Source organism: Haplochromis burtoni, unplaced genomic scaffold (assembly GCF_018398535.1).
Source record: "Haplochromis burtoni strain Fernald_Lab_line unplaced genomic scaffold, NCSU_Asbu1 Contig_92, whole genome shotgun sequence".
NCBI lineage: Eukaryota > Metazoa > Chordata > Actinopteri > Cichliformes > Cichlidae > Haplochromis > Haplochromis burtoni.
This window is the reverse complement of record NW_024582453.1, coordinates 1,447,355-1,459,577: the sequence shown is the minus strand read 5'-3', so window position 1 is coordinate 1,459,577 and position 12,223 is coordinate 1,447,355. Positions and strand designations below refer to the sequence as shown.

General features: G+C 38.7%; 1 protein-coding gene and 1 long non-coding RNA gene across 2 annotated transcripts in view; one reads left to right on the top strand and one right to left on the bottom strand.

Moving 5' to 3' along the window:
* Positions 1 to 561: 561 nt before the first annotated feature.
* The window catches only part of slc10a1 (solute carrier family 10 member 1), a 13,269-nt gene continuing 1,607 nt past the window's right edge, over positions 562 to 12,223 (bottom strand). The window contains exons 2-8 of the mRNA XM_005938280.3: positions 7,212 to 7,418; positions 7,037 to 7,123; positions 6,541 to 6,653; positions 4,075 to 4,279; positions 3,193 to 3,371; positions 2,873 to 3,072; positions 562 to 1,988 (exon numbers count right to left, since the gene is read on the bottom strand). Of these exons, the coding sequence (XP_005938342.1) occupies positions 1,927 to 1,988; positions 2,873 to 3,072; positions 3,193 to 3,371; positions 4,075 to 4,279; positions 6,541 to 6,653; positions 7,037 to 7,123; positions 7,212 to 7,400 (1,035 nt within the window). The 5' untranslated portion in view covers positions 7,401 to 7,418 and the 3' untranslated portion in view covers positions 562 to 1,926. The remainder of the gene's footprint in view (positions 1,989 to 2,872; positions 3,073 to 3,192; positions 3,372 to 4,074; positions 4,280 to 6,540; positions 6,654 to 7,036; positions 7,124 to 7,211; positions 7,419 to 12,223) is intronic.
* LOC121814857 lies at positions 10,063 to 12,222 on the top strand. The gene is made up of 2 exons (XR_006054617.1): positions 10,063 to 10,113; positions 12,059 to 12,222. It is a non-coding gene; the product is annotated as an uncharacterized LOC121814857 (long non-coding RNA).

Below are 12,223 nucleotides of genomic sequence, written 5' to 3'. Positions count from 1 at the left end.
GTAGGCTAACACTAACTAGCTAACAAGATTATAAACCTGGTGCTAAACTAAGAGAAGCCACAAAATCAGTTTGAATAAGAGTAAACATTTACTCGCCAAGTGTATCAGGTAAAGATCCACAGCAATGACAACAATAATATCTTGAGCTGACGCTTTTCCAGGTTTGCTCAACATATTCCATAACAAATGCTGGCACCATGAACATGCGAACTGATCCGAGAGGGAGGAGGACAGTAGTCACGTGGCATTTTCAAAACACATCTTTCATCCTTCCGCACTGAGAAGCAAAACTTCCATCTTACTTAGTTTTTCTAAGTTAAGATAACTCAAATAAATTGAGTTTATCAGCGTGTTTGCATAAAAAGTACTGGTAACTTATTTAAATCGAGTTCTAATAACAAATTGATAAAAACTGAGTTCAGCCTATTTAATATTTTTAATTAAACACAATATTACATTTTACAGTGCACGATGCCCAGCTGGAAACACTTCAGCTACCCGAGATTCACTGAATTTACAGAAAATGTTACATTTTTGTGATTTATATCGTTATCGGACGATAGATGTTTTATATCGGGATATGAGATTTTGGTCATATCGCACAGCCCTACTCTGAGGGGGGTTAGTGAAGTGGCAGTTGCCCACTCTGCCGCCCTCACCATCCGCTGCAGTTTTTTCTTGTCCTCCACATTTTTATTTTTTTTTAATTTGCCAAAGATTTCTGACAAATATTTTGTACATTGCTGGTATTACAGTTAATAAAACTCATACACTTGAGGTATTATAGTGAATATTCAATGTAGAAAATGAGTCACCTTGAATCACCTCCCCTCCAGCAGGCCAGAAAAAGCAGTCCTGCATCCAGTTTTGCTGTCTTGATGTCTCTCATATTCTTCTATCACCGTTTCTTTTAAGTTGCAGACATGACAGTCCAACGACAGGCCACCCTATTTTATGTGAAGCATGAAGCCAGTGATAACAAGTAATAAGAAGTTGATAACTGGGGATTTTAACCTGAACCTGCTTCATGGTGCAGCTCTCAGGTTTCTCTTGAAAACGTGTTTAACATCAGTGAGACCTTTACTCAACTATTACCCAATAAGCTCCTCTAAATTAAGAAATTTGTTTCCTTGCTCACCCCATTATTATACACATACTCTATGATACCTGTGTCACACCACAGCATCATCCTGTCCCAGGACAGTGATGGGTTCTGTAGCTGTCCTCTTCCTTCTGAAGCTGATCACAATCTCTCTGGTCTTATTTACATTCAGCAGATGATTCATCACAAACCACTCTGCAAAATCATCAATCATCAAATTGCAATCACATTATGCAATGGAAAAACATGTGTTAGTTTACTGATGATAACTGATTATTTCTTGTTGAACTTGTTGAGCTTTTTCCAAGGATCTAAAGAAAGAGATTCTTCCACTGTAAGAAGTCCAAGTTGTTTTTTGTTTTCCAGCTTAGAAGACGGCCCTCTTGGTGACAATAAAAGCTCTGAATGGACTAGCAGCAGCACATGTTTGCAATTATAATGTTGCAATCACATATGTTCATGCTTTTTATGGCCATAGTTACGACTGACTAAAGGATGCTGTTCCTTCTTGCATTATATTGCGTGGCTGTGCTTTTATTTGGGATTCATGTGTAGATTGCAGACTTTTAAATGTAGTCTTCAAATGAGTTTGTAAAAATACATTTTTGTACATGAAGATTTTATTTTCAGTCAAAACTATGATGATGTTTGCATGGTGTAGAAAGACAATAGACTTAACCAATAAAAAAAAACTGAAGTTTCTAATGCACTTAGAGGTTTCAGATCACAATACAGTATAAAAATCAAGACCAGCTATACGGCTGTGCATTTTTCTGTTTGTTTAGTCAGCTGTAGGCTGTACAATACATGGGTGGTGATTGAGGTCACACAGTCCCCTCAGTCGTCTCTTTCAGCTCCTCTTCAGTGACCGCAGGCTGGTAAGTCTCTGTGAGTCAAATAAGCAGATCCATTATAAACACAAACCGAGATCTTGCACAAAAGTTGATCAACTTGTGGTTAAATATGAAAGTCTGTGGTCTGGATATTCATCTACATAAAAAATAGGCCAATTTTGACACATGGAAGCAGAAAAAAGCACCAACAGTGTTTAAGAGAGCTACTTCATGCTGGCTGACAGGACAGAAAAATTATATTTGTGCTTTACTGTAATGAGAAGTCAAAAAGTATGTTGTGGAAAAAAGTCCAGCTTTCCCTTGCGCTACACATCAAAAAGTATTTTTAACACTATTCTTCCAATTTTTAAAAAACACAAATGCAAGGCTTTACTGTTTGTATTAGAGCCTTCATACCTTATATTTTTAGTGACATTGTTTTTTTGGTTTTTTTTAAGGTGAAAAGTCTTGTTTCAGTGTTTCAGCATGACTAAAGTATAAACTGGTCCTTCCCAACATTTACAACAGCCTTTGTTTTAAAAACTAACAAAAGTTATTCTAAGATCTCATACTTGTAATTCAGACTCCAGTCTGTTTTATATTTAATATCTTTAGTTCAGATGAATAACAAGGAAATTATATACAGTAGAATAAACACCCCTCTCTGTTCTATGTACCTTTATAAAAGGTCAGTTTTGATGCTATTAAATGAGGAAACAAATGAGGGTATGTCATTAGAGGTTCAAGATTGGTCTCTATAACCTACAAAATAAAAGCTTACATCAAATCTGCCTTGCTTAGATTAATGCCCACTAACAACTGTTATTAATCATCAACACTATAAAGGGTCAAGGCTGAACTTATTCTTGTTTACTCTCCCTGTTTGTTCCCCATGTTTTTTCTTGTGTCATAAAAGGCCTTAGATAACCTGATGTACCTTTCTCCTTTTTCGTGAACCTTCGGTAGCACCTGAACAGCACGACGAGCACCAATGCCTCCGTCACCTGAAAAGACCCATAGATCATTGGGAACAGAAACAGAGGGCCTATCACTTCCTGGGGGAAAGCTATCTTCAATATGGTGATGCACAGCTGGATGTTCTGACAGCCTGTTTCCACAGAAACGGTCCTCCGCTCCCTGGTGACAGACACACATGTTCATGAGTCATGAATATAAACAGAAAGGCTCATAATTCTTTCATCTTTGATGTGACTGCCTTGACTTGACTCGATGACTGAATTAAGCCAAAGAACCTACGACTGGCTGAGTCTGAAGATCGCAGAGAGGACATATCCAAAGGAGTAGCCTATCAAAGGCATGAGAGCAGCGATGGCCAAGAGCGGAGGAGACAGCACAGTCAGCATGACTCTTCCGATTCCAATGTTGGTTAAGGTGACGATCACCGCGATAAAAATCATCATTATAATTAGGCCTACCTGCAAACAGCAGGACACGAAACAAATCAACTCCATAGCAATTTGACAGTTGACTGACAAGCATTTTAAGGCAAAATGAGGCGTATTCCCTTTTCTTCATAACAAATGTGGCAGATAAAACATTGTGAGCTGAACTTGTATTTGACCACAGTAGTAAACAGTTAAGGTAATTACTTTTTTTTAATTAAAGCTGAAAGTCTGACTTGAGTCACAACTTGATTGCTTGATTTAAAACCCACCATGATTGTGTACAGATGCAAAACTACAAAAAATGACTGTTGAAAAACTTAAGGACCTGACTCTGTTGTCAACAGATCCAATAAAAAGATCAAAACCAAAAATAAGCCGATCCAGTAACAAATAGTGAAGCCTGATTTCTGATTTCGAAGTGATACAGAGATCCTTTACCATCCAAAAACCAGAACACCGTTCTCTAAACCATGTACTGGTTCACATTGACCTGGTTACCTATATACCACCCTGGTCCAAAGAACTCTTTAGGACTCACTGGGTAGTCATGTGATGTGAGAAAAATGAGAAAGATTAATTTAAAACATGTGACACACAAAATCAAACACTTGATTGATGTAAGAAAGTTTTGACTGATGATGTACTGATAAACATCTCTGTGCCAGTTAATCAACACTGTTTATCAGTTCTAGTGATCTGTCCAACCTTCAGACTCTTGTGAGTATGCACAGACCTTTGTGATGATCTTTGAGTACTGCGGCCTGTAGGTATTGATGATGATGCCAATGCCGCACGGCACCAGGATCATGACCAGTGATACGATAATTTCAACATAAGGGACAGCGTTCTGCAGGTCGGAGAAACCCTGACAGTAGAGGTAGAGCAGGAGAGGCATCATACCAAGAGCCAGCAACGTTGAGCAAGAGGTCATCACGATGCTGAAGGAAAAAGTTAAGCATGAGACCGTGACAGCTTTTATCTTTTTGTAGCACCATAATGCTCAAAATTTCCTTCTCAGCATTATGTTGACAAAATGCATTCAAAATTTATCATAGTGTGAGACACTTCATAAACACAACACGAACAGGTTGCACAAATTCTGACTGTTCCAGAGGTTAAATACATTCTGTTTATATAGTGCCAAATCACAACAACAGTTACCTCAAGGTGCTTTATTTTGCAAGGTAAAGACCCTGCAATCAGATGACCCCCTATGAGCCAATGAAGAGAAACCAATGTGGAAGAAATATACTGTCTCTTTCTAAACTGCAGAAAGAGTATATTTCTGTCTCAGATGTGTTTACATACAACATAAATAATGTGTATTGAGTATCAGTATTCTGAGGTTAAGCCAAGCAATGAGAAGAAAAAAATAATTAATATGAACAACAACAAGAAATAGTAGAAGAAGAATATTTGTGCAGCCATGTGTACATTACTTAGGGTTTCAAGGCAAAAGGGCAACAAAAATCCACTGCGAAACATTCCCGTTTTACCAGAAATTGAATGCTCTGGACTTTAATTCCCCTTTACAAAAAGTGAATTGAAAATTGAAAATATTATAATCTAGATGAGGTAAAATTTGACTGAAGAAAAGCAGTTTTTACAAATAGCAAGCAAGAGCCCAGTGGAAAGACTTCCTATCATACTGAGTGTTTCTTCAGTCACATTTCTCACTCATTATGTGTTAATATACCTCTCTGCACTGAATCATACTTATTATTAATCTTTGGCTCTCTTCCAGAACATGTCTTATCCTGTCTTCCTTCTCTCACCCCAATTGGTCCCAGCAGATGTCCCCCCTCCCTGAGCCTGGTTCTGCTGGAGGTTTCTTCCTGTTAAAAGGGAGTTTTTCCTTCCCACTGTCACCAAAGTGCTTTCTCATAGGGATCAAATGATTCTTGGGTTTTTCTCTGTATGTATTATTGTACAGTCTACCTTACAATATAAAGCACCTTGACGTGACTGTTGTTGTGATTTGGCACATAAATAAAATTTAATTGAATTGAATATCATGTCTAAATTAAGCAGCAAGGTCTCTAGAAGCCAAGAGCAGTCCTTATGTTAATTGTTAAGATCGCAGAGTGGATGTTCCTCTTATTTCTACATGCTATCAAAAGCACAGTCCAGTTTTCCCACTTTTCCTCTTGTGAGCAGCTCACCGTTTGGGAGCCTCATGCATTACTTCCAAAACCCTGCCTAACTGGAAATTCCTCATATCCTGCCGAAACATTGCTTGTGTTATTTTTGCTGGTTTGGGAGCCCATGACATGCTTGCCAACTAATTGTTACAAGGTTGGCTGCTACACTGTGTTATGCAACTCTAGTACATGCCATTACGCTCTTGTTAACATTCCTTTGTTGATCAGAGTTCCTGTTTTGTCAGTGGTCATTTTCTTGTTCCCAAATGAAACAAAAACAAAAATTCTAATTCATAAAACATTAGTGGGGTTGTGTGAGATAACGATGTTCTTCCAGGCACTTGGTTATATAACAAGATAACAAGCTTGTAGTGACTGAAACAATCTGCATTCTTTGCCCTCATTGCCCACATTCTGTCCTCACTGATCATGTTTAAGAGCAACAGGCCAAACGAGGTCCTCACATATCAGATAAAGGAGGACTGTCTCGAAGCCTAAAGTAACCACCTGTTGCTTCATAAGGGAGAGATAAGAGACGAGGTGAAAGGCTAGCCGAGTGAAAGTATAACGCCTAGGTGTCGCTCTGTTATGATAAAATGTTGATGATCTGTAAGACATTCATTTCTAATAACGTGTATCACTGCTTTTCAGACTGCAAGGTGTATTATGATTATCAGCGGTACGATAACAAGACGGATGAGGTTGCTTAACTTTTAAAAAAAAACACAGTTTATTGCATATCTTTTCCCAGAACTGAATTTAAATAAACACAAACGGTTTCAGGTTTGTGTCTTTAACTTGTGTGATATTTAAAGTTGTTTCAAAGAAAATTAAACCATCTGGATTCGGAGGTGTCAGAAGAAGATACCTAAAAAATGTGAGATTTTAACAGCAAACCATTTAGGAATGCACTTCCTCCCGCAGTAAGGGGTTTTGAATTTTGCAAATAAAATAAAGACTAATAATCTCTAAGGATTTATGTCTTTGTGCATTTGATCGTTTAAGAAAAAACCCAATGCATTAACAGTTTTGTAGCTAAATATTTTCTGTTTGTGTACCTGAGGTTCATGTCGCCCTGAAGAGCCAAAGCCAGGATGTTGGAGAGAGCTCCTCCGGGACAGCAGCCACAGATCAGAATCACCACAGCTGCTATTTCAGCCAACTTAAACAGCTGTAACGCAATAATCATAGTAACCTCATATGCAAAAGCAACAAAAGCAAGATCTCATGATGACACAAATGTGCACTAAGAATACCTTTAGCATTTTCTTTAATTACTTTTTTTAATTACTGATGATTCCTCTGCAGTTAATGTCATAGTTCATGAATAAATTCTTAATCAGTGAACAGATTAAATGACCATTTTATATATTCAGAAAAAAACAGAAAATACTTTATTTTACTGTTTTAGCGCTACTAACATTAGAAATGACAATTAAAAATGAAGTAAAGAAAAAACAGGAACACAAATATTTTCCAGTACAAACATATTATGCCTACTGCCTTTCTTACTGTAGTGTTTATAATCTTATTTCAGTTTGCATCAGTACCAACCTTAGCTAAGAAAAAAGCTGTGAGAGGCATTATGCCATACTGAGCCACGACTGCGATAGCCACCCCCTTAGGTTTTCTCATATGATGCTGGAAACAGAAGAAGAAAAGTTCACATTAGCATAAGATTGTCTCCTTACATTTAGCTCACATATGAAACTGAACTTGCTGTAGTCACCTTGATCTTGGACACCTCCATGGTGCATCCCAGTGAAACCATGGTAACAAATAAGACAATTATCATAATTATGTTGATGGTTTTGTCCATTACTGGTGACATGGTAGGCATGTAACTGGAGGTGCTGTTTGCATTTGTGTTGTTGAGCCACGGATCTGGATCGGAGATAATATCCACTGTGTGGTCCATGGTGCCTTCAAATCAGAGCTGTGAGTGGAAAATCAAATGATAGAGCAGGCTGACTTTTGCAGGCTCATTCAAAGAATTTTGTATCCTGAGGACAGAAGAGGTGCATTAAATTTCAGTCAGTGTGACTGTTCTAGAGCCAGCAGGCAAAAAGGTATCATTGCAAGTATTTTTAGCAATAAAGCAAGACTGCAGACTCCTAATGACTGAATCATCTGTTTGTATTTTTAATGTTCTACTTTTGATAAATTTTGACATTTTAAGCATTAAAAGCCCATTTCGGGTGCATCATTCCTCATCTAAAAGCAGAGACCTCTTTTTTTCTGTATGTTTGTTCAGCCACTCGTCATCTGTTGAGATTTGTTTTTAAATATGCAACCCCCTGGATATGTTAAGATGTTGTTTCTGTGATTACAGCATTGTGTTCAGACAAAGGGCTGCAAATTCTTTTTTTTATTTATACTCTGTGACTCATTGTGGTCCATAACCAACGGGGCAAACAGAAAACATCTTTGGGAATCTTCCTCAGGGATTTCCACAATGTCAACTCTTTCACAGATGTTCATCTTCAAAGACACAATGCCTCTTGCTTTAAAGGGCTAAGCCAGCAAGGACACACAAAAAGAAAACAAAGACACTTTTTGACTTCATAAAGTTAGAGGAAGTTATTAGTTACCAGTTCATTCAGATTTATTTTTTATTTTTTACATTTCCATTGCAGAAGCTCCTGGATGAGCTTCACCTCTTGAGGTGCTGAAGTCAGTTGTGCACTAGATGGCACCTCTGGACAACCAGACACCTCCAAAGCTCAGTCTGCATAGCCAGCAATAAGTCCAACTTGTTCCCGGTGGGTGTTGGACTCCACCAGGGCTAGTCAGGTGGCTTCCACCTGGGTGGTCTCAGAATCTCATCTTTGCTTTTCACAGATGATGTGGTTCTGCTGGCTTCATCAGGTGGTGGCTTCCACCTGGCCCTCGCGGTCTATGTGGGCCGGGTCCTCAGATGGTCGGGTAGGCCGGAAGTAAACGGCTGTGAAATTGGACGGTCTAGCCTTCAGATTAGCTGTCACCGCTGTCTCGGTGGAGTTTAATAAACTCAGCCGTCTGCTCCTTGCTATCTAAAATATAACAGGACACTGGCGTAAATTCTCGACTGTCTCACACTTCTGTTTAATCAGTTTTCTGTTTGACGTTTATTCAGCTGTGTGAAAACCACCCGAGGGATTAATAAAGTTTTATTTTATCTAATCTAATAACTTTAATCTCAGCCAAACCGATTTACTCACGAACAAAAAAACACTGAAAAAAGCCAACAATAACATTTTTAGGTTGTCTAAGTGACTTATATATTACGTTTAACCTGAGTAGCAAAGTCTGCGGTGATCTGAAAATGATGTGCCGGGAGTTGTGCCGTTCTCGGCGCTCTAGTGACCCTCGAGCTCCGGCGGATAGCAGACGTCTCCGAAAATGTCGAAGCACTTTTGCAAATATGCGATATCTTCATAAACTGAGCAGATATTTGAAGTTTACACAGCTACATTCTCGCCTGAAAATATGTTAAAAGTTTATTTTGTGACCACAGAGTAATAAGAGTAATATTAAAAACTTAGTAGCGCCGCATTGTTGGAAATGGAATTGGCTGGGCCGCGCTATGAATTCTGGGATATGGTGGGCCATGAAGGATACACCCGACCCATCCTTCAAATTCTGGGAAAAGGAGGACGCATTTTTCGGCTGCATTCGGAGGAGTCTACGAATTTGGACAGCCGTCGTCGCGTTGCTGTGGCGTAATCGGCCTACAAATGCAGCCTCAGGAGGATGCAGCCCATGAATTTGGACACGACCTATACCAGTCTGTCCTGGTGACGAGAGAGCTTAAAAGTAGCTGGTAGCTGACAGGGATGCCTACTGGGTGAGGCATGTCCCCCCAGGTGGAGGTCCCTGAGCAGGCCCAGAACAGAGAGATTATATGTCTCGGCTCTCATCTCTGAATGTCTTGGTGTTTCCTTCAACTACAATAACTACAACAGCTCAACAGGCCAAACCCTACAAACCACTGCCCCATCCCTTTCTGCCTCAAATATTTGTCAGTAATTCTGATATTTTAAGCACTAAATGACCATTTTTGGTGCATTATTTTTCATCTACAAGCAAAGCCTCACACAGGCATGTCTTTTTCTGGATATTTGTTCAAAATGCAACCCCCTTGTTCCTTCAATTACAGCTAATCAACAGGATACACAGAAAACATCTTTGGGGACTCTTCGAGGAATTCCACAGTGCTGACTCCTTCACAGATGTTCACTGTCAAAGACACAATGCATTCTTATCTGATTCATTCTTTGAATCAGGTAAGATTCAAAGAATCTTATCAAAGAATCTTATCTTGCTGATCTGATTCATTCTTTGAATGAATCAGATCAGCAAGGACCCACAAAAACAATACATGGACACCTTTTGATTTTCTAAAGTTAGAGAAAGTTATTCGTTAATAGTTCAGTCTTTTTTTGTTTGTTTGTTTCTTATCGTTTTTCATTACAGAAAACTCCCGGAGAGATTGTCTTCTCTTAAGTGCTGTAGTCAGCTGTGCACTAGATGGCACCTCTGGCAAACCAGAAGCCTTCATGTGCATTTGTACAATAACAGGAGTGTCAACACAAAAAGTTGATTTTATGAAAAGAGACGAGAGACGGGAAAGGAAGAATCTGTCCCAGAAGGTAAAGAAAGCACTGAATATCAGCAAATATTTATATATAATATATATATATTATATATATATATTATATCAATTTAAAACTGCAGCTGTTCATTTCTTGGAAATCATCTTGAGAATTTTCCTAATTTCTTCTTTTTCCTACTTTCTGCAGACTGACCTCTAGATCTAGGTGTGCAATTCTCACCTTCAGCACAGTCAAAAAGTAATGCTTGACACCTTTATGTAGCTTTGCTGTGCTGTAGGGTTTTTTTTTTCAAACATGTTCTTGTTTATATGAGCAGAAAACAGAGATGTGCAATCTTGTGAAAGCAATTTGTGTGCACACAGCATGTGAGCATGCCAGCAGGGAGGATGTGGTTGTCACATGGAGATGGAGGCATGCTGGAGTTTGAGGTTTGAAACAAGCAAATGCTGCATGTTGTTGTGCATTAATGCACAGATTAACTAGATTTAAGTGACTTTCAGCGAGACATATGCTTTGTTTAGCTAACTATGCCATGTTAAACACGTTTTATCCAAGTGTTTTTGGTTAAATGTCAAGCACTGTACTTTTAAATGACTTTAAACTCCTTCATCTTCCTGTAAACACAAAATAAGTCATTTTATATCACTGTGTATGCAGCACTGTGTGTGCTATAAAAACAGGATGGTATAAGGTGTGTAGGCTGCAGCAGCATTACCTCAAACACAGTAAGGGAATTCGAAGGAGTTTCAAAGTCTGAACATCTACAGCACATGTAATGATTACATTAAATGGTCTCAGGCCCATATAATGTGTACTATGACCTGTACAACTACTATCTCAAAACAGGGATCTTATCTCAGGTCCGCACAACATCGAGCTTTCTGGGAAAGTAAACAAAGTAGAAACCGTTAAGAGCGATTCAGTGAGGAATGAGACCCCTTTATTTGACTCTCTGATCTAGTTTTATAATTTATTTTCATATATTTTATTTAAGTGAACAAAACTAACTGATATTAAACACCTTTTTCAAGAGGAGTGCACCATAAAGCAGCTTCAACCTATCGAGGATTTCTCTGCATTAACTAGCTCAATAAAACTTAAAATTATCCAATTAGAGAACTTGGATTCCATCGTAATTATTAAGGTTTGTTTTTGCTTCAATCTCTGTGTATGCTCACATACAACAGAGTGTTTGATGGACAAAGGATACTCCTTTAAAGATGACAGTGTTCATATCCAGGGCTGAAAGCATCAATGGTTTCTAAGAGCAGTAATGGAGGCTGTTTACATCCACTGTGACTGACCATCGCTGAACAGAGACATTGTCTTATGACAACAGCTATCAGCCATCTACGATACAATCTTGCGAACCTTTTCCACTCACACCTAGCCTCTAGTGATCTCAAGAAGTCACATGATAGGGTGGGGCAAAGTCTCATAGTGGTTTCACCCTTAACCCTCTAGCATTTTAATGAGCCATGCCTTGTTTCACACCTTGGCTCATGTGATGATCCACATGATCACTAGTAGGTCAATGACCACCCCTAAATAGGAAAACCTACATTAGGAGATTAATACCTGGGCCTATCCTCCTTTGGGTTTTAGAACTGAAGAAGCCTCTTGGATGAGAAGTGAAACATCCTCACAAACTTAAAGAAGGCCGGTTACCGCTTATTTTAAGCTCTCAAGGTTATAATGACCTGGATGACTGAGACCACACAGATGTGTTTAATGCTTCATTTCACTCTTCTGTCACTGAAATTGAACAGAATGAATGCTAAACAGAACAAACCTTTCATGGAAAAACATTGAAAATAAAAATGCAGGTCCTGCAAATAAGGCAGTTGTTAATCTTGGTAATAAATATGCCAATATACATATCATTAGCAATCTGACACGTTCAACTTGTTAAATCTTAACCTCCATACATTTGGAGGTTAAAGTTGCTCATTGATTGACCTGACTTTATTTTGCTTCACAGTGCATCACTCTGGCCTAATGAGCAGCAAACATAGTACCAACTGCAAAACCTGCAAAAAGCCAAAGTTAACTGTCACGGACTGCATTGCACACAACACCAAATCCACATTGTGCAAGACTCACGGTTAAAACAGCTACAATTCCAACCAAATGCACCATAAATATT